Below are 21,962 nucleotides of genomic sequence, written 5' to 3' on the forward strand. Positions count from 1 at the left end.
GGAATGGTAAAGAGTAATCTACCAGAAGAAGTAAAAAGAAATGGTGCATCTAGAATAAATATTCTTATTGAGAAATGCTACCTTTTAAAAAGTGCCTGGACTAAAGAAGGCAAGAATGGGACTGAAATCAAGGATTTTTGACCTTTGATGGAAGAAAGGAAAAAAAAGATGGCGCTTATATCAAATGGCCTCAGTAAAGGCTCAGACAAGACTCTTTTGGAGTGGTACAGCAAGAAGTTGTGTGGAAAACTTGGGAAAAGAAAGAAATTTTATTTGAAGCAGATGTTGGAAGAACACAATAGAGAATCAACTAGGGAAGAGTAAAAGTGTTTTACTTGTTACAGTGAGGGCCCAGTTGAGATTAGATGACATACATTTGTAGTATATCCAGTCATCAAAGTTACCTGACTTCCTCCAACACTCTTCAGTTATATGTGAGTAAAAGTGGAAAGTAGATTATAAGGATAAACCAGGTTTGGGGTTTCACAGTGTGCATTAGTAATGACATTAAGTAGTTAAAGAATTTGAGAGTAAAGGACAGTGTAACTTTGAACTAATCAAGTATCAAGTCAAGAATGGGCAGGGAAGAAAGTAAGCCAGAGTCAGAGTGATGACCTGAAAGATTACCAAGGAATAGAGGGGATAGAGATCATAATAAGGATCACTAATAAATTTGAGAAGAAGGAGGCATAGAAATGGAATGATAGGAGATTTTGGTTGGTTAAAAGAATTTTAGAATTCTCAATTATGGTTATGGGTGATGGAAAAATCAAATGTGTAGCTGTAGAAAAGTAGGTTGGGAGAATTGAGGAGATTAAGAAACTGGAAGCCAAGATGTCTGAGGAAACACATACAAGTCTCGAATTTCCCCAAGTACACTGTGAGCCAGTCACTAAACTCCTTCAGAAATGAGTGATGTTAATCACTAATGACCCCCAGAATATGCATTTAGGTGAATTATCTCCTCCAAGGAAGAGATTGCTAGATTTGGTGGCAGAATAGTGTCTAGAAGTGGCATTGAATAATGAGTTGGCCAGCACATGAGAAGGTACAGAAAAGATGGGAAAAGGGAATGGCCAGAGATACATTGTCTTTTGGTAGCAGCCAAGTTTCTCAGTGTCAGAAGGCAGAAGGATCATAAGAGGAAACTCCATCATATGTGAAAAAACACTAAACTTAAGTCCCAGGGAAGATAGAGAAATAAGACAAATAATCTCCATTCTTAAGGAGTTTGATTTAATAAGATAAGGCAGGTACACAGACTACTTCTACAGCGTAGAAGTTGATAAGTGTCTTAAGAGGTTACTATTCCAAGGATGGTACAACATCATAGGATTTGAAGGAAGAAGACCTTTAAGATCATTGAAGTCAAAGCCCTAATTTTTATAGATTGAGAATGAGGTGATCAATTTACTTGCCCATTGTCATGCAGGTGGTCTATAGTAGAGAGAATTTGAACTGAGGTCTTCTGACTCTAAATCCAGTTCTTTTTCTTTGCTTTTTTTAAAAATCCTAATCCTAGAATAAATGGGCAAGTACTAGGCAAATGAGGGTTAGGCAAGGACAAGGGCTAGGCAAACTGAGGGGCTTGCTCAGGGTCTCCCAGCAAGGAAATGTTTGAGCCCAGATTTGAACCCAGGTCCTCCCAGCTCCAAGCCATCTGGATCTCCCCAATGCTTTTTTTGTCACAATACTGCTTGCAAGGGAATCAAAGAAAACTTCATGGAGGTGGTGTTTTAGCTCAGTCTTTATGGTTGGATTTTAACAGGTGGAGATGTTGGAGAAAGGTATAGTGAAATAAAGGACATAGGGAACAGTGTAAGCAAATGTATAGATTTGCAAAGTACCAAGATATTTTTGAGCAAAAAGTAGCCCAATTTACCAAGAATGTAGAGATTGTGAAAAGAAATAGTATAAAACTAGGATAGAAAAGAGCCAGATGGTAGAGGATCTAACATTAAGAATCTGAGTATTCCAGAGAGCTAAAGAACTCTGTATATCTTTAGACCCAGCAAAACCAAAAAAAAGTATTACTGGTTCTACTTCCCAAGGAGGTCAAGGAAAAAGCAAAAGAACCTCTATGTTCCAAAATAGTTACAGCAACTCTCTTTGTGATAGCAAAGAACTGGAAATCAAGAGGGTGTCCATCAATTGAGAGATACCTAAACAAATTGTGGTACATGATTGGGATGGAATACTGCTGCAACCATAAGAAACAGTGAGCAGATTAATTTATTTAAAACATAGAAAGAACCACATGAGATAATAAAGAGGGAAGTCAGTAGAACCAAGAGAAAACCACATATCACTGTAGACTTAATATTTGAAGAATAATTTGTTAATGTTCACCTCAAGAGATTGAACTGAGAAGTAGAAACACAAAAAATATCTATTTTGCCAGATGATGCTTTCTATGGTGTAGGGAGGGGCCAAATTTTACAAAATAAAAATTTTCAAAAACAACAATAAAGTTTCTTAAAATGTATTGTAAGTTAATGTTATTAGAGAGCACACCAATGTACTCTTCTCTAAGCATCATATACATGTATGATTATATTTCAGTTTTGATTCATTTGAAACATCAGAAAGATCTTTTAAAATCTAAAAACCAGTATCTTTCTATAAGTAAGGGTTTTACAACAATTTTATTATTTTATTATAAGAACACACATTAAAAAAAGAATTTTACATGGAAATAGTTTTTTTTAATTGAAAAAGTAACCAGGGAAGATAAAATAAAAGTTCATTTATCAGAGACCATACATCTAGACTCTGAAGAAGAGTCAGAAAATTCTGGTAGAAAAGAGTTGAGAAGAATGGATTATGGAGTGGAGCAGCCTGATCTGTAAATGACTAAGAAGTGACATTAAGGCCTGCTTCTGGGCAACTATACTGACTAGAGTGGAGGTTTCATGCAAGGAAATAAAAGAAGTTTCTAAATAGGAATTTAAAAAAAAAGCAACAGCTAGGTAATGGGAAATCACTGAGGCTTTTAGTCATGTAGTGACATGATCAGATGTGTGCTGTAGGAAGATTAATCTGATAGTGTTATTTAAGGTGGTCTGAAAATAGGGGAACAATTTTAAAGGGCTATTGAATACTTGGGGCAGTAGATGAAGAGGGCCTACATTGAGGTAGTATCAGTTAGAAAAAAAAAATAAAGATCAGTCAGAGGTGGAAATAGGATTTTGCAACTGATGCATTGTTCTAGCCAGAAAAAGAGTAGGATCAAGGGCCTAGAGTGATGAAGCACAGGATTTCAGAGGATTCTGGTGTCTTTAACAGAAACAAGAACACGTTCTGATGAAAGATAAGGTGGGTCTCTGACATGGTAAGTTGGAGATGTTTGTGGGAAATCCATCAAATGGATATATCTAGTAGGTAATTGGAAACATGAGTATGGAATTCAGAAAAGAGATTGGAGGGAGAGAAAACATTTTGGATTCATCTACAGCTACAAAGCTATGACAAGGATGAGTTTATCAAGTAAAATTATAGAGAAAAAAAGAAAATCATTGATACAACCTTAGGGAACACCTGCATATATGGCAGAAGGGTAGAGCAGGAGAGTACAATGTCATAGAAATCAAGGAAAAATTATTATTCAGAAATGTTTTAAATTTCTCCTTTATATATCAGGTAACGTTTTTATTTTCCTTAAAGTGAAATCAATGACAACAACAAAGGTCGGAAGATGTTGGAGAAGATGGGTTGGAAAAAAGGAGAAGGTCTAGGAAAGGATGGTGGAGGAATGAAAACTCCAGTAAGTCTTCTATTTTCCAGCCCAATTTACTTGTAAGAAAAAAACTTTCTTTGAGGAAAAATGTTTTAAAGGAATTCTTGATATAAAATTGGAATTTCATCGAGTCATAGCATGCCTCAATTTTTTCAATTTTTTCAGTTGCTTGCCTATGGTATGCTAAATCCTGAACGTTCAAACACTCAGTCTCGGACTGCTTTTTCAAATGGAGGTTCTTAATATATTTCTTAATACCCAAACTTCAGTGTAACTGGTTTCCTTTGTAATCCTATGTATTTGATTCATTTAAAAAACTTCTGAAAAAGAACCCATAGGTTTCACCAGCCTGCCAGAGGGAGTCCATGACACAAAAAGGTTTAAAAACCTTTGACTTATATAACTTTCCCAAGTTATGAAGAAGTCACTTACTAACTATATTATGAGCTATTTTTAGAAGGCCCATATTCAGCTACTAATTTATTTATCCTCTCCCCTACCCCAGCCTACCCACTGCCACCTAAATCCCAACTGGCGGCCAAAGAAACTGTCAGGAACAGGACACTGGCAAACCAACCCTCTCCCTCCCCAATTCTACCCTTTCTCCCCCACCTCTCCCTCCGTCCTTCAGTGGAGTAACCCAGAACCTTCCTTCATTCCAATCCTTTCTCCAATTATTTCTCAATAATCTATTTACTGGGAACATACATCACTTTGATGATCCAAGAGTTGCCAACCACAATCCTTTCATATGGTGAATTACTGCCAGAACTTCAGCCACTGGAATTTGGCCTTCCTTGGCACCTTAAGGTGTTCTGAACCTTTCATAAGTGTTCTAAACTATATGTATAAATAAGTGCCTTCCATAAACAAAATGTGAGCTCCTTGAGAACAAGAACTAGTTTTCTGTTTGTACCCTTAGTACTAACTCAGTGATTAACATATAGCACGTGACAAGTGCTTTTTCATTATATGTATCCACTGCCCTAGTTAGGAAAGGCCTTAAATAAAACATACAGGTTTTTGTTTTGTTTTGTTTTGTTTTGTTTTGTTTTAAAGCTGAATCCCTTAGGTTATAAATAAGCAAATTCTGTTTATTAGTAGAGAAGACAGTGGAAAACTAGGATAATGAATATAACAGGGTAGTAATGTGGATGCTAAATGTAGAATACACCCATATTTGAATCCTAGTTTTGCTATTTATTAATTGCATGACTTTGTCCAAGATACTTGACCTTTCTAAACCTGTCTCCTGATCATATGTTCCATAATAATCACTTGATACCCTAAATGTTGAGTGAGTGAAGGGGCAGCTAGGTGGTACAGGATTGAGAGCTAAGTCTTGAGATGGGAGGTCCTGAGTTCACTTCTGGCCCCAAAGATTTACTGGTTGTATGATCCTGAACAAGTCACTTAACCCCTGGTTGCCTCACCCTTACCTACCACTCTTCTGTCTCAGAACCAAAACATAGTATTGATTATAAGATGGAAGGTAAGGGTTTTGTTTTGTTTTGTTTTGAAGTGATGAGTGACATTTTGATGCATTTATAACTTTAGTTTCCTCACTTTTCCCCAGATTGTGGTCTACCCTCAGTCCTTAAGAAAATGAAACAAGCATCTTCTGCTTAAGGTTCCTATTGTAGAATTTCTCTTATGTTATTGAAAATAGCAGATAGCCCAGCAGCTGAATATTTTAGTTGAAAGCCAGGTAAGGATTTGATACATGGCTAGTGCTTCTTCTTTTAGTCAGACTGTGGGAATAACATTCTGAAACATCTCAAGATGAAATTAGGCAGTTGCTTTGGAAAGTAGTAGTATATCCTGATTTCATGATGAGGCATAATGCAAAAAAGTGATATGAAATTTCATGCCTATTAATGTGACCTCTTATTATATGTATTTGATGTGTTTGAGAGTTTGTTGTTTCAGTCTTAAATCAGAATTCCAATTCAAGGGCTAAGGTAAAAAGAGAACTTCAATTAATTTAGAATTATATGGTGGCTCTTAAATAAAATTATTCAATTTTTTTAAACAGATCCAGCTTCAGCTGAGACAGACACATGCAGGCTTGGGGACAGGCAAACCATCTTCACTTGAAGATGTTCAGCTCTTCCAAAGTAAAAACAAAAAGAATTGGGACAAAGCAAGAGAAAGATTTGCTGGAAACTTCCCAGAAGTTAAACTACAAAAAGATGCACCAGGAGTCATGCCTTGGGTAAAAGAGACTGCAGAGTGATGGTCAATCATAGAACAAAGAAATTCAGAGTTTTTAAATGTTTAGATTTTGTGTTTTTTTTTGTGTGGGATTTTTATTTTTCAAATATGTATGTGTGAGGGAATGAAATAACAGTTTACCCTCTCAGGATTCAGAGACATGTAATAAAATTTGGTTAGCTATGGACTATTTAGTTATGTTGGTCAAATTTTCATCTTAAAAAAAAAAAAAAAACAAACGAAAAACACCTTATTTTAAACTAATCAGTGAGTTAAGCTGCCATAAGTTTCACTGAGTTAACTGAAGTTCACTGAGCACAGATGTGAATAATTGAATGCAAACATAGATTAAAGAATTCTTCTTTCCTTTAAAAGACCACCTAACTAGGAAAATTACCTTGTCTTTTACATCACATTTCCTCATTCACAGTATTTCATTTTCTTTGTAATTTAAAAGGGAAGCAAAAACCATACAAATGTAAATGGCTCTTTGAAAATATACACTTGTCTTCATCTCCGTGTAGTCATAGTTATGAATCACAAAGTAAAGAAGGGGCATCTCTGACTTCACGGAAATCATTTTGGTTACATGCTTCTCTCACTTGTCCTGTGAGAAACTAGATAGGCTATTGAAAAAATATGGCTAGTTGTGTGGGAATATTATTATCCATGAGATAACCTAAGTAACATTATTGAAAAGATAATGAACAGGTTGTAGTAAATTAGCATTTTCCTGTTTTCTTCTATGAAGAATGTGTTGATTTGTACAGCATATTAACCATTTACATTTGGTATGTTTGGAAACTGTAAGGTGTCCAGATGTAAACAGCTGAATACAGTATTGAAATATTTAATGTCCTGGCATTTGTCTTTTTGATAAGTCCATTGCTGGCAATGGAGTTTGTGCCAGGTAAATCTGATTTCCAGTGAAAAATGGACTACAAAATAAAGGCCTCAAAATCAAAATATTTATGGAATATGTTCTTACACTCAATAAAAACAATTGTAACATTAAATGGTGTGATTCATTGGACCATGTGTTTAAAGAAATTATGCCACTTATAGTAGTAGGACCGTAAGAAAAGCATTATTGTTTAAAATGAGGATTTTTAGCAGCAAATGCCTCTGAAACATTTGGAAGACTGCAGTCCTTCCTTCTGAATGTAGGTGTCACTGCTCTGCAGATTATGTTATATCTGTGTTTCTTTGCCTTCCTTTCTACTTTCGTATCAGCTTCCATGCTGTGAAACTATTGGAGGAGCCAACCCCTTTCTAATTAGTACAACTATTTGCTCCTAAATCTACCATGAAGAGAGGTCTTTATGATTTAGAAAGGAGGAAATGAGAAATGGTTCTGGTAGGAGGAGCTTTTAAAGTACTGCATACAGAGAGGAGGAAATTTTACAAGGTGAAGCTAACATGGATACTTTTAGGACTTTCTAGGCCTATGAGAGGTTGAAGCGACATGGCAGATAAAAAAGAATAGATAAACTCTTAAAGATAAGAGAAAGAACCACATAGACTTCACTTGATAAGTCCCTTGTAGGCTTGCTAAATTAATCAGTTTCTGAGGCACTGGTGTCCAGGGGTTTTAGAAATAGAGTTGGGCTAAATTTGTAGCCTCCTTTTGTTTCCACCAGATTCAGAGAGAACCTGATGCTAAGATCTACCCTACAAATGCTAGTCCTGGATCCAGTAAAGGAGCCCAGGCAGGATCCACTTCTGATGAGTGGTACTCTTTAGGTATAGCATTTTACCTGCCTTGAGGGTTCTATAATAGCTATAGGTGTCACAATAGTAAAGATCAGGTGCATGTGGTACAGAACAGCTCCCCAAAAGACTTCCACTTTGGAGTCTGTTCATATGACTTCTTTTCAAATTTCTGGTTTTTTACTAGCCTCAAGGCTTTGCCATGTACTATGGTCAGACTACAAATTTTGAAGTCATTTTAAAAATGTGGTTTTCCTCCTTCCTTCTCCCATTTTTGTTTGTTTTTTGTAAAATTCAGAATTGGGGGAAATTTGAAATATATCTAAGTTTTACTACCTTTTTTACATGTTGAAAATTATTGTCCAAGCATATAAAATGTTTGTATTCTCATACAGTTTTCATGACTGTGTATAGTTGAAAGTATAACATTCAAATTCAATTTAGTAATTGAAATTCTAAATGTTTTACATTTTTTTGTTGTTGCTAAGTGGAGCTGCACATTATTGAACTTTGCAGAATGTGGCATCTTAGTTTCTAGCCAGTTTAAGAAACAAGCAATAAATATTTCAATCAGAAGAATGTCTCAACATTGTGAATTTCATATCCTCTACAATGTCAAACAGATAGAATAAACCTCAATTGCCAGAAAAGGAAGTGAGGGGAAGGGGAAAAAAGAGAAAATAAACCTTTGCTATGGGGATCTTTGTCTAATCATTCTTATTTTCAATTTATGCTTTTTCTGATGTACTTTTTTTTTTTAAACCCTTACCTTCTGTCTTGGATCAATACTGTGCATCGGTTCCAAAGCAGAAGAGTGGTAAGAGCTAGGCAATGGGGGTTAAGTGACTTGCCCAGGGTCACACAGCTAGCAAGTATCTGAGGCCAAATTTGAACCCAGGATCTCCCATCTCTGGACCTGACTCTTACTCCACTGAGTCACCTAGCTGCCCCCTCTGATGTGCCATTTTTATTATGGATATGATAAAACAAAATTTCCTGGGATTAAGACAACCTTCTTTGCCCCTTCTTGTATTAGTTATTTCTTGATTGATATGTTTCTAAATACTGCTTTCATAAACTATAAAACTGGGAGATATTTTAAGAATTCAGAGGCTGTATTTCCCAAAGCCCTTTGGACCATGTTGTGAGAAGAATATGCTTGACAGCATCCTAAAACTATACTCCAAAAATAAACATCTGAGATTTTCTATATTCTGCAACATTTGAAAGTACCTCTCAACCCCACATTTAAGAAGTCCAAAAACAAATTACCTACGAAAGAATCCCTATTTGACAAAGAACTCCTGGGGAAACTAGAAAAGCAGTCTGGCAGAAATTAGGTGTAGACCAGCATATTTCATGTGTGACCTGAATGTTAAAAAAAAGTATTATTTAAAAAACAGAAGAGGAGCAGATAATGTACCTTTCAGAGCTATGTATAAGAAGAGATTGATGAATTCTGAACTAAAGTAATAATGAGGCAACAACAAGAGATAAAGCCTAAAATGTATAGAGAACTTGATCAAATGTATAAGAATATGAGACATTCATCGCATCTGGCTTCATACAATTCCTGGCTCTGTGATCCTGGGCAAGTTATTTAACTCCAATTGCCTTACTATTCTTCTGCCTTATAAAGGACAGAAGGTAAAGATTTATAAGTTAAATATATATATATGCATGCCATTCCTTGTCTCTTATTCAATAGCAAGAAAAAGAGAAACCAAACCTGAGTAACATATTATGCCAAGACTTTTAACAATTGTCCCTATTACCTCTCTTCTTGTACAATTCAGAGGAATGTTTTTATTAACTATTTTGTAAATATCAGTTTTTTTAATAGCTCCAGAATTGATAAAATGGCCAAAAAGAGAGGAAGTGATAGTTTTGGGATTAAAGAAATCAAAGCTATGTATAACTATAAAAATGCATTCAATCATTATTGATTAGAGAAATGCAAATCAAAACAACTCTTAAGATATCTCACCAATCAGATTGGTTAAAATGATAAAAGGGCAAAATTACAAATGGGGGAGATATGGAAAAATGAGGACACTAATAGCATGTTGGTGGAACATAAATTGGTTCAACCATTTTAGAAAATAATATGGAATTATGCCCAAAGAGTTTTAAAATAGTATAGCTTTTGACCCAGCAGTACTGCTATTAAGTTCATTTCCTTAAGGTGATCAGGGAAAAAGAGAAAAGAAACCCATATATTCTAAAATGTAGCAGCTTTCTTTGTGATGGCAAAGAACTAGAAAAGGGGTTGCCCATCAATTAGGAAATGGCTAAACAAGTTGTTGCATATGATTGTGATGGAATACTATTATGCTGTAGGAAATGACCAAGTTTTTTTAAAGCATGAAAGGATCAACATGAAATTACGAAGAGTGAAACCAGCAGAATCAAGAGAACATTACATACAGCATCAGAAATATTGCTTGAAGAATAATGTGTATGTCTACCCTCAGAAAAAGAACCGATAAGTACACCAGGACAAAGTTTTATATTTACATATATTTTGTCAAATGATGTCTCTAATATCCGGAGGGGAGGGAAGGAGAGAGTTACCTGAGAATTTTAATGTAAAAAATTTAAATTAAAAATAAAGGAATCGAAAAACTTTCATGAACAAAATGCAAAAGGGAGGCAGTTGTACAAAAAAAAAATTTGGCCCAAATGTCTATAAGGTGGTCCTAGTAGCCCAAGTGGCTGGAGGAAGAACATCTAGGCCCAGGATTCCTGCTTGGAAAGAGAAGTGCTCTTGACATTGGCCCTTCCCTGCACTCCAACCCCAGACCCCAGTTGCCCGTGTCCCACCCAGGTGCTCACGCCACTGAGTCTGAGGAGAAGAAGTTGACATACAATCACGGCAGAATGCTGAAGAGGAAGATCAACTGCAGAAGGGAAAATAGGTGAAGAGCCCAAAAGAAGGACAAGATTGTCAGCTAAATCCATCCTTGCAAAAGTTGAGCTTAACCCAAAAAGACAGTAGGTAAGGATAAAGCCAAGGACAGAAAAGTTCACAAAAGGGGGGGAAGGAGGAGAAGGAACAAAAGGGAAGCAAATAGGCATGATTACCGAGCAAGAGAATGAAGGTGACTTACTTGTGAAAAATGAAGTCCCCTCAAAATGAAAAGGTCCCAGTCTCTGATTCAGCAGGAGAGAAAGAAACCAAACCTGAGTAACATCTCATACCAAGTCTTAATAATTGTCCCTGTTGTACAAACAAAAACAATGCAACCAAAATCAGAAGGGAAACAACAAATTGGGAAAAAATGTTTATAACAAAAAACTCTTGACAGGGGTCTAATTACTCAAATATACAAGGAGTTAAATCAATTGTATAAAAAAAATCAAGCCACTCCCCAATTGATAAATGGGCAAGGGACACAAATAGGCAATTTTCAGATAAAGAAATCAAAACAATACGCACATGAGAAAGTGTTCTAAATCTCTAATAATTAGAGAAATGCAAATCAAAATATTGCTGAGGTATCACTTCACACCTAGCAGATTGGCTAAAATTAGAGAAGGGGAGAATAATGAATGTTGGAGGGGATGTGGCAAAATTGGGACATTAATGCATTGCTAGTGGAGTTGTGAACTGATCCAACCATTCTGGCTGGCAATTTGGAACTATGCTCAAAGGGCTATAAAAGATTGCCTGCCCTTTGATCCAGCCATACCATTGTTGGGTTTGTACCCCAAAGAGATCATAGATAAACAGACTTGTACAAAAATATTTATAGCTGGGCTTTTTGTGGTGGCAAAGAACTGGAAAAGGAGGGTATGTCCTTCAATTGGGGAATGGCTGAACAAACTGTGGTATATGCGGGTGATGGAATACTATTGTGCTCAAAGGAATAATAAACTGGAGGAATTCCATGTGAACTGGAAAGACCTCCAGGAATTGATGCAGAGTGAAAGGAGCAGAGCCAGAAGAACATTATACAGATACCAATACCCTGTGGTAAAACCGAATGTAATGGACTTCTGTACCAGCAGCACTGCAATGACCCAGGACAATTCTGAGGGATTTATGGTAAAGAATACTACCCACATTCAGAGGAAGAACTACAGGAGTGGAAACATAGAAGAAAAACAACTGCTTGAACACATGGGTTGAGGCGGACATGATTGGGGATGTAGACTTGAAACTACCACACCAATGCAGCTATCAACAATTTGGAAATGTCTTGATCGATGACACATGTTAAAATCAGTGGAAATGTGCATCGGCTATTGGGGGGGGGCTTGGGGGGGTGAAGGGGAAAGTAAGAACATGAATCATGTAACCATGATAACTTTTCTAAAAAATAAAAATTATTTAAACTCAAAAAAATATTTCTGTATAATGTTTTAAATCTTTGCTAATGTACATTTCTAGAAAGCTTTTTGTAATTGACTTTATTTTGATGTAAAGGGAAATAAATATTTATCCTCAAAAAAAATAATAATTGTTCCTGTTAACTTTCCTTCTTTTACAAGTCAGAGGAATGTTTTTTACCAACTATTTTGTAACTGTCAATTTTTTTTAAGCCCTTACCTTCCACCTTAGAATCAATACTGTTTATTAGTTTTGAGGCAAAAGAGTGGTAAATGTTAGGCAATGGGGGTTAAGTGACTTGCCCAGGGTCACACACGTAGATTTGAACCTAAAAGTCATATCTGAACCTAGGGCCTCCTGTCTCTAGGCTTGGTCTCAATCCACTGAGCCATCTAGCTGCCTCCTGTCTATTTTTAAAATAGCACTAGAAATATATTTTTAAGAAGCAGGTAGTTCCATGTCATCACATTAATTTTTAAAAACATTTAGATAAGAGTAAACCAGTTTGCAGTGGCTTTGCAGTGGCTTTATTAGAAACCTATTCATTTAGAGATCTGAAATCATGCACTGATTGTTAGGTTTGACTTTTTGTTTTTGTTTTTTTGAACAACCAGAAATTAATAAAATGCTGATTAGGAAGGTCATAGCTGTCCTGGATAGGCAATTTCTATTTCAGATTAAATGAAGCATAGATGGCAATTTGGAATTGTGACCATGAAATTTAATCTGTATCTTATCTTTCAGTACAATTATTTCCAAAATACAACTGCTCCCTTGTATTGGATCTCCCTTTCAGAACTGTGTGCTACCTATGACATTATCATATTTGGTTAGTGGAATATCATTTTTTTTCCAGGAACTTTATTTAATGTGCTATAAAAAAAACTGGAAAATGTGTGCGAGTAGAGTTTTATAAATACAGGATTAGTGAAACTTTGCTTTATGAAAAACCCAATGTCTCATCCATATTCAGGATACTAGTACTTGATAACCTCTTTTTAGGGAGCATTTCTTCCCAATTTAAACTATAAAAGCCACTGGACTATTTAGAAAAAGATTATAACTACATAATTTTTAGATTTTTCTAACATTTTTTAAATGTACAAATTGTTCATAGTGTCTGTGTGCTGATGACAAACAAGAACTAATAAAATCTTAATTGTAAAAGAAAAAAAAAGGGAAGACAATCTTTGATGATTAGATTTAGAGGCAACTAGGTGGCTCAGTGTATTGAGAGCCAGGCCTAGAGAGAGGTCCTGGGTTCAGAGACTTCCTAGCTGTGTGACCCTGCACTTAACCCCCATTGCTCAGCCCTTACTGCTTTTCTACCTTGGAACCAGTACTTCGTATTGATTCTAAAATGGAAGGTAAGGATTTTAATTTCATTATTTTTTATTAAATTTTTATTAAAATAATTTTATTTAAAACTAATAAATATGAGGTCAAAAGACTTTCACCAGTAGCATTTTGGTAGATTCCCCATAGAGCTTAGTCATCAGTATTTATATCTATGGCCAACAGTTCAGATGGGCAAACAGAGGGCCTTCAGTTGAATAGGAGGAAAAGCACAGGTAGGATTGCCTTTAGGAAATTGAAAAGCTCCTTTTCTGACCTGAAACTTCCTATGAAAGCAAAGGTTTTTCTTTGTGTTATTAACATTTTGTCAGTGTTGCTATATGGCAGCAAGGCATGGAATATGACTTCCTCTATAGAATTAAAAATGAGTCACGCCGAGTGTCACGCATTGAGGGCACTTCTAGGACACGTGACCAACAAGATGGAAGACTGCATTTCCTCTGATCCTTACAGCTTCTCAAACCTCTGCAAAACCAAAATTATGTGCTAAAGATAAAGCAACTCCAGCTGTCTTCAAGGTCTCTGACAAGGGTCAAACTTGCAACCCAGGGTGCATCCCCCAAAGTCCCCAAAATGTGGCTCAACCCAGATTAAAATGTAATTGAGAAATGTTTAACAGTAAAAATACAATATAACAATCAAAGTCAACATATAGCTGTAGTTCTCTTTGAGTTTGTTTGCTCTCACTGGTCTAGGAAACCAGCAACCCAAAAGAAGGTAAAGAACTCCACTCACATCCTCTTACCCCTGCTTCCAATTTTTCTAGGCCTTCACATTTCTAGGGTCATACTTTCAGACCTATAGAGAGAAGAACCTCTGGAGCTGCTTATGGGACTTGATTTTAGCTGTGGCCTCGGCAGGAATGGGTTTGGATCAAAAACGTAACTGAACAAGTGCGATGTTGATAAAAGAGTAAAACTATTGAGACTTCTATTTATTTGAATATTCTTATATAACTGGTTGGTGATAAATCAATCGCTGCACGCTCAAAAAATTTTAGCTCCATAATTCTTAAATTCAGACAACACAATATTAGCATGCAGAATAATATAAATCTCAAATATGGTCAAATTGTACGCTTAAACTGATCAGTATAAGTCAAGAAATCCCTCTAGAGGGAAGAAGAGAATTTAAATGTAGATATTGTGCTGATGAAGTAAAGACTATTGACTTTGCAAAAATTCCTGCAGATCTTGAGTATTAAAGAAAAAAAAAAGGTGGGGGGCAGCTGGGTAGCTCAGTGGATTGAGAGTCAGACCTAGAGACGGGAGGTCCTAGGTTCAAATCAGGCCTCAGCCACTTCCCAGCTGTGTGACCCTGGGCAAGTCACTTGACCCCCATTGCCCACCCTTACCACTCTTCCACCTAGGAGCCAATACACAGAAGTGAAGGGTTTAAAAAAAAAAAGCTGTATTTTCTCATTTCCATTAAAATGCCCTGATATTTCATTGGCAAGGAAGCAGAAGATGATTTGGGGAAACTGTTGGACTATTATCAAGTGTATTTTAACACGTGGCAAAGTTTTACTTAATATCTTATTCTATAAAAAGACTTCTGAGGCCAGGAAGGTTGCCAAGTCATTCACCTGATCATTACTTATCTTGATCAAAGTCACAGGAGACTATATACTGAAATAATAAAGCTTTCATTAGCATTTTATGTTATGGTTTAAAGACTACTTTAATAATATGAAATCAGCTTTCAGAGAATATCATAATCAAGCTTTCATAAAAAGAAATATTTAATAGTATTTAAATATGCAATTACCCCCAATACTGTCTGCATACATTCACACCATTAACTCACTAAAAATGGGCTTTTAATCTCTAAAATGACCATGGTACCTTTACTTATCAGCATTATCAGAGTGACTTTATGAGTGGCCAAAAAAAAAAAAAAATCAGTCTCATTGCTTTATAGTCACCTTTGTAAAAGGGAGGAAAAAACCCACCTCAGATGGAATTATTTCTCCCATCTCATTCACCAGACTTGCCTCCAAATGTCATTTGGCTCCTTCCAAAAGATTAAATGCTACCCCTGAGAACATGCCTAGTAATGTGAGTCACAGTTGTGAAGGCTATTTCTGCAAAGGAACTGTAAGTGTATTTGGAGCATGCAATGACTTCTAGAACATCCAGAATGATTGTGAAGAAGATAATGCTGATAGGGATACAAGAGTTCTGCCATGTGTACTAGAGAATGGATACATTCCCTTCAGTGATGCCCTGTAATGCCTCCTGGCTTGGTAGACAGACTATTGCTAGTGGGAGAGCTTTATCCTAGGGTGACCTACTTGTTCATGTGGTCAGTCAACAAGCATTAAATGCTTATTACATGCCAGGAAGTAAAGCACTGTGGAATCTCCAACCCCACCAAAAAAGGGAAAAAATTAGTCCCTGCTCTCAAGGAGCTCACATTCTATCAGGGGAGATAACAAATAAATATGTTGGTACAAATGAGATAGATATTAGGTAAACTGGAATTTACCTGAGAAGTAAGGTACAAACTCACATTGAGGAAGGGGAGACCCTGCAAAAGGTGAGACTTGAAGGAATCCATGAAGCTACAGAAATGAAGAGGGAATTCTGAGGGATTTATGGTAAAGAACACTACCTACATTCAGAGGAAGAATTGCGGGAGTGGAAATAGAAGAAAAACAACTGCTTGAACAAGGGTTGAGGCGGACATGATTGAGGATGTAGACTCGAAACTACCACACCAATGCAACTATCAACAATTTGGAAGTAGGTCTTGATCAATGACACATGTTAAAACTAGTGGAAATGTGCAGCAGCTATGAGGGTGGGGGGGAGTGGGAGGTCGGGGGGTGAAGGGGAAAGTAAGAGCATGAATCATGTAACCATTTATTTTCTAAAAAATAAATATTTAAAAAAATAATATTAACCCTAAAAAAACAAAAACAAAACAAAACAAAAAAAGAAATGAAGAGGGAAAGCATCCTAGACATGGAGCACAGAGTGGGATGGAGAAACCCGTTTGAGGAACCTCAGGAAGACCGGTGTCACATTGGATCATATTGGTTGTGGAGGGGAGTAAAGCAGCAGCCTGGAAAGATGGGAAGGGGGCCAGGTTATGAAGGGCTTTAAAACCCAAACAGAAGATAAGATATTTGTTCCTGGGGGGAATAGGGAGCCACTGGAGAGGAGTAGCAGGGTGATGGGCACTTTCAGAAGATCCTATTGGTAGCTGAATTGAAGCTAGACCAGAATGGGGAGTGACTTGGAGCAGAGATCAAACAGAAGTTGAAATAACCTGCTTATGCATGAGATTATGTGGTATTTCACTAGGCTTTTTATCTGGAAGAGCTTTACCCAGGGCCAATTACTTGATCCTGATTTGCTATTACAATGCTTTGACTGTATAACCAAATAGCCAACTTTGTAAGGTCAAAGGTTGATTTTTCTGATTGCTTTTCCGACCTCATCTGAGAGGGTTCCATAGACCCATCTGGATACCACTTAGACTTAAAAAACCTTTTTTTCTCTTATTTTCACCCTTTCCCTCATCCTACCACTTGCAAACTTACACTTAAGGGAGAAGAATTTGTCTGCCTTAGCACAGAGTTTTCCTCTTACTTTGGTTCAGACACCTTCTACTCAAATGACCTGACATTTCTTGTAAATAATCTAAATATGTAAATGTTTGCTTACTAACCCTTAGCAATAAGTTTTACTAACACACAGGGACAGTTAGTTAACTTGATAAGTTAGAACAGGGACAGAATTTTCTAAACTTTCTTTGTAAATACTGTACATAGCTTAAGTCTATAGTTTGACCAAAAGACTTACAAAGAATATTAGTCTTACTTATTCTTACTAATGTTTCTAACATAGGCATGAGTGTACTAACATGTTCATATACTCACTTTAGAAAGTGAATTAGAATTTAGAAACTTAGATTGCAGAAATTTTTCTTAAATACTTTGTTGTTAATTCATGAAATTAGATAGGTATATAGATAGAATTTATTACTTTGTTTTAGTTAGCAAATGTTAACTTTAAGACTGTTTGTGAATGTTTGCATTTAATCTGCTTTTCCTTTCTGTTCAAAAATTTTTGCAAAACTGAAACCCTATTCCTTTCCTATGCCTTTCCCATAACCCATATTACTTTTAACTTAGACTAGTCTTAGCATAGTTTAGGAGTAAGCAACCCTTTTTATTATTTTACAAAACTTAGATAGGGATAAGAGCATAGTTATAATTTAGCTTAGAATAAGAGTAGTAACCCCTTAGATCTTAGCAACCAGAAAACGTTGCAAGGTGCAAATTTTACAAAAAAAAAATGAGCAGATTGTAATGCAAGGTGGCTAACAGAAACTTTTTGCTTCTGTAATTTCTAATGGTCACAAAAAGTCAGTTAAACATCTTAGAATCTTCAGAAAGTCAGTTAGGGCTTGAAGCTATAAATAGAGGTGAAGTTCCAATTGACATGGCTTTTGCCTTCTGGCTTTTGCTATGGCTGGAGGCTTTTGCTTTTGCTTAGCCTGTTGGCTTAGGCCTTTCAGCTTGGCTTTGACCTAATTGCTTCGGCCTTGGCCTGTATTTATCTTGTCTTGGGGAAATTTAAACCTATCTCATTTCTCTGGACCTCTCCCTGATCTCTCCATACATATCCCTCCCCTTCCCCTGAATTTCCTGTGGGTCCTAGGTGGAAGTGAGGGTTTGGTGATTGAACATTGTGGATTTTAATTTCTATAGACAAGTAGAATATCCTCAAATAAGTTACCCCTAGTTTTAGTGATTCAATAAGGACTTTACTTAAAAGGCAGTCAAATCTCCTGACTGGGAGAGCAGGCTCTCTCTCAGTCTAAACCTCTCCTGCAGCCCATCCCCCACCATCACCCCTCTCCCTAGCAGCCATTAGAAAATCCTAAACCCTTCTCCCCTTCTGACTGACCCTGGTATTAATAAATCCCCTTGTTACCTATTCAAGCCTCTGGTGAATCGTTGTATCGAAAATTGAGGCAAGGGCTAAAGAGGGAAGAATCATTTTCTTTTATTTCTTGAGAGAACTGGGGGCATCCATCTTGGCAGGAAGTACCTACCCGAGACTTCCTCCAGCCATCAGTTTGACTGGCAGGGAGGGGCCCTCTTGACTCCTCCCTCAAGAGACTTTAGAAACTAACAAGAGAAACCCTCCAGCCAAAACCTAAATATTTACTACTGGCCTTAATTTCCTCCTTGTATCCTCTGTCTCAAGCCTCTGGGAATAAACCTGTTTGAGCTGCCCTCTCCTACATAACCCATTTCCTTTATCTCCTATATACCTTCCCTTACCTTCTTTCCTCCTCCAATCACCTTATAATCACCTATATCCCCTTTTATCCTTCCTCACACCCAAATTGCATTCGAGACCCACTCAGATTACTTACTTTTTATAACAAATTTTAATACAATTTAATAAAAATTTTGGGGGAACCTAATTATATAGGCAACCTAGCAAAATGCAGTGTTATTGGGAAGTTAAAGAGAAGGGAGCTCACCCACCTGGCCAGGCTTTGGAAAAGTTACTGCCTCACTTGAAAGGGGTTGATAATTCCTTTTGTGACAGGGAGAGCTCAGATAGTAGCCACTGGTAGAATCAGAAACAAGACCCCTCACTGAGTCTGGCTTTCCACAGCCCATTTACTTTTTTTTTTTATTCAGAAATTAGCAAATACCAAACAAAACAAGCATTTGTTTGCCAAAGTTTACTTTTATTCTGAAATTAAAGTATTTCCACATACATGGGATGGTTGAGTTGGAGGAAGGGGGAATTATCTAGGAAACTTCAGCTCTTTATCTTGTCCAGCTGGCTTTTCTTTTTGAAGTGTAATCTCAACCTGTAACTTTCAATGCTGTCCTACTTTTCAGTGCTTCTTTCTGCCTTTATTTTATCCTCTGCATTTTAAGTTGCCTCAACAGCCTTCTTTTCCTTCTCTTCTTTGTCTAAAATGGCATTTCTATATACATTATAAAATAGGAAAGGGTTGTATATGAAACTCATCTCTATGTAGCCCTCATATATAGTCTTTTGCAAATCTCCTGCCTTCTAACTACTGTAGAATTAGAAAATCTTGAACCCTTGGACTACATTACCCAGCACCCCTTTCCTTTTCATCCCCAAGTTGCGTGCGTAACGTTGCTTCCATATAGTTGTGGGTAACCCCACCTTCTCTCTCTTTTTCCCCCACATGTGTGTCTGGGTGAGCAGGCTTTCTTTTCTGAGGTTTTTCTTCCCTCACTTCAAGTTATTATAAATAAATCTCATTAAATATAATACTTGGAGTATTTGGCCATTAATTTTTAATCTCACACTATATAAAAATAAAAATACACCATCCTTGCTCTTAATAAGCTTATGTTTTATAGAGCAGTGGTTCCCAAACTTTTTTTGGCCTACTGCCCCTTTTCCAGAAAAAATATTACTTAGCCCCCTGGAAATTAATTTTTTTAAATTTTAATAGCAATTAACAGGAAAGATAAATGCACCTGTGGCCATCACCACTCCCTGGATCACTGCAGCACCCACCAGGGGGCAGTAGCGCCCACTTTGGGAATCATTGCCATAGAGGGAAACAACATGTACAGTATATATATAGAAGTTATATACAAACCATGAATATCTAACATGGGCTGGAATAAGTGCTCAGGCCACATTCTGTACCTTTCTATCCAGGCATGCACTAGGGACAGGGTCAGTCCTGGACAGCCTGCCCTCTAATAAGATGGATAGGTTCACCCTCACTGGCTCAATCACTGTCCCAACAACCTGAGGGAGGATTATTCTTAACAGTAAATTCAATTATGGCTCACATCTAGGTTTTCCCTCCAAAAAAAGTAAAAAGGCACTTAATGTATAATATGAATTAGAGATGAGACAATTTAGTCTTACATAAATGAAACATGTTAAACTTAAAAGACTTACAGTATTATATTACTTAATATATATGTGATATATATTAAATGAATTATATATTCAAAATCAAACTTAAAACAGGATTTGGTAAGAACTTATAACAACCATTTGCTAGATAATAAGACTGAAGAGGTAGACTGGAGACAGACTGTAAAGGTATAAACATTAGCATTCCATCATCAGTAGAAAAGGATGGAGTCTTCAGAACAGTAGAGTGGACAGGTAGAAAATGTTTATGATTTATTATATTTTTCTTGGATTTGTTTATAAGAGCTTTTAAAATTTATTATTGAAAGTAATTTTCTGATATATGAAAACTATTTTGGAAAAACTGTCAGGTTTGTATCAAATTAAAATCTCCCCTAAATAACATGTGTGTATTTCAGTCCTATAAGTCTTCAGAACTTGGAAAATTGGCCTTCCTTCCATCCCCATAGTTTTCAGTTCTCATGTGCTGCTACAACCAAACAAATCACAATCTAGAAGCTAATCTGGCCTTAGGTGGGATGGTTCTTGGCCTAGAGTCATAAGCCTTAGAGGTGGAAGAGATCATCTAGGCCAGAGGATCTCCATCAGAGGTCCACAAATTTTTTTTTCAGATTTTGATAACTATCTTCCAATATATTGGTTTGCTTTGCAACCTCATGTATTCAAAAATAATATCCTGAGAAAGGGTTTAATAGACTATATCAGATTGCCTGGAACAATTACTAGACTTAAGAATTTTCTTTGGTACAGAGAAGAATTAAATGCATTTTGTAAATTAAAGGGAAGAGTTGATTTAAAAAGATTGAAATGTGAGAAAGGAAAGAAATTATTTTTTAGTTCTTGGAAAATGGGGGTGGGGGGGAAGAGACCAAAATCACAGGTTAGTTTTGGGATAGGAGGAACACATTTCTTCCTGGTAGAATATAAGCCCTCTGAAGGCAGAGTGTTTTATTTTTGTCTTCATAACCCCAGTATTTAACACATAGTTGGCCATTTAATAAATGCTTCTAAATCGAGTAATTTCTTTGACAGAGGAAGGAAAGAATGAATAAAGATGCTGGAGGAACTCACACTTGATAGTCTTATTCTCCCCAGTAAAGTTGGAAGCGGTCCTGTGCCAAAAGTGAGGTACAAGACTGGGGTAGGAGTGAGATTGGGGCTTAAGAGGTAGGTGAAAAGTGGCTTTACAGGGGACTTAATAATTTAAAAGTAAATAAAAGATAAATAAAAGGATTACTGAGGAGCAATGAAGTCTTTGGTAGGCTTTGTGAGTAAGAATTTGTATTGGTCTCCTTTTAGTGATATTCTCAAACAGATTTTGGCAGCCCAGGAGGAGCTAAAAGAAAATAAAGAAAACGGAAGGTGGAGGACTAGGAAATGTTTAATAGTGTGAAAGGACTAGGAAAGATTAATAGTGTGAAAGATCAGAAGGCGAGGTATTCTAGGGTGCTAGCCAAAGCATTCCTGAAAGGGCTCACAATGGGTTGGCAAATAAAACCAGAAGTGGGTGTCAAAGGACTGGAAGGATAAGGGTCCACAGACAAAGGACACCAGCCAAAGGTGTCTCCTGGGCGTCTAATCTAGAAGCAAAGCAAAAATACTACAACTTTTATCTAGGACCTTGCTTTTTTTTCTGCTCTTTTTTAAATTATTTTTTCAAATTTTACAAACCAAATAAAACAAGTATTTCCATTGCAAAGAGAAG

At 36.6% G+C, this 21,962-nt stretch overlaps 2 protein-coding genes across 3 annotated transcripts in view; one reads left to right on the forward strand and one right to left on the reverse strand.

Annotated features, from left to right (window-relative positions):
- AGGF1 (angiogenic factor with G-patch and FHA domains 1) overlaps positions 1 to 6,135 on the forward strand; it is a 76,656-nt gene extending 70,521 nt beyond the window's left edge. For both annotated transcript variants that reach the window (XM_044663148.1, XM_044663155.1), the window contains exons 13-14: positions 3,664 to 3,763; positions 5,772 to 6,135. In XM_044663148.1, the coding sequence (XP_044519083.1) occupies positions 3,664 to 3,763; positions 5,772 to 5,972 (301 nt within the window). In that variant the 3' untranslated portion in view covers positions 5,973 to 6,135. The remainder of the gene's footprint in view (positions 1 to 3,663; positions 3,764 to 5,771) is intronic.
- A 4,441-nt stretch (positions 6,136 to 10,576) lies between these two features.
- Positions 10,577 to 21,962, reverse strand: part of ZBED3 (zinc finger BED-type containing 3) — a 36,499-nt gene continuing 25,113 nt past the window's right edge. Inside the window, exon 4 of the mRNA XM_044663166.1 lies at positions 10,577 to 10,880. Coding sequence (XP_044519101.1) covers positions 10,819 to 10,880 — 62 coding nt within the window. The 3' untranslated portion in view covers positions 10,577 to 10,818. The remainder of the gene's footprint in view (positions 10,881 to 21,962) is intronic.

This window comes from Gracilinanus agilis, chromosome 1 (genome assembly GCF_016433145.1).
Source record: "Gracilinanus agilis isolate LMUSP501 chromosome 1, AgileGrace, whole genome shotgun sequence".
NCBI lineage: Eukaryota > Metazoa > Chordata > Mammalia > Didelphimorphia > Didelphidae > Gracilinanus > Gracilinanus agilis.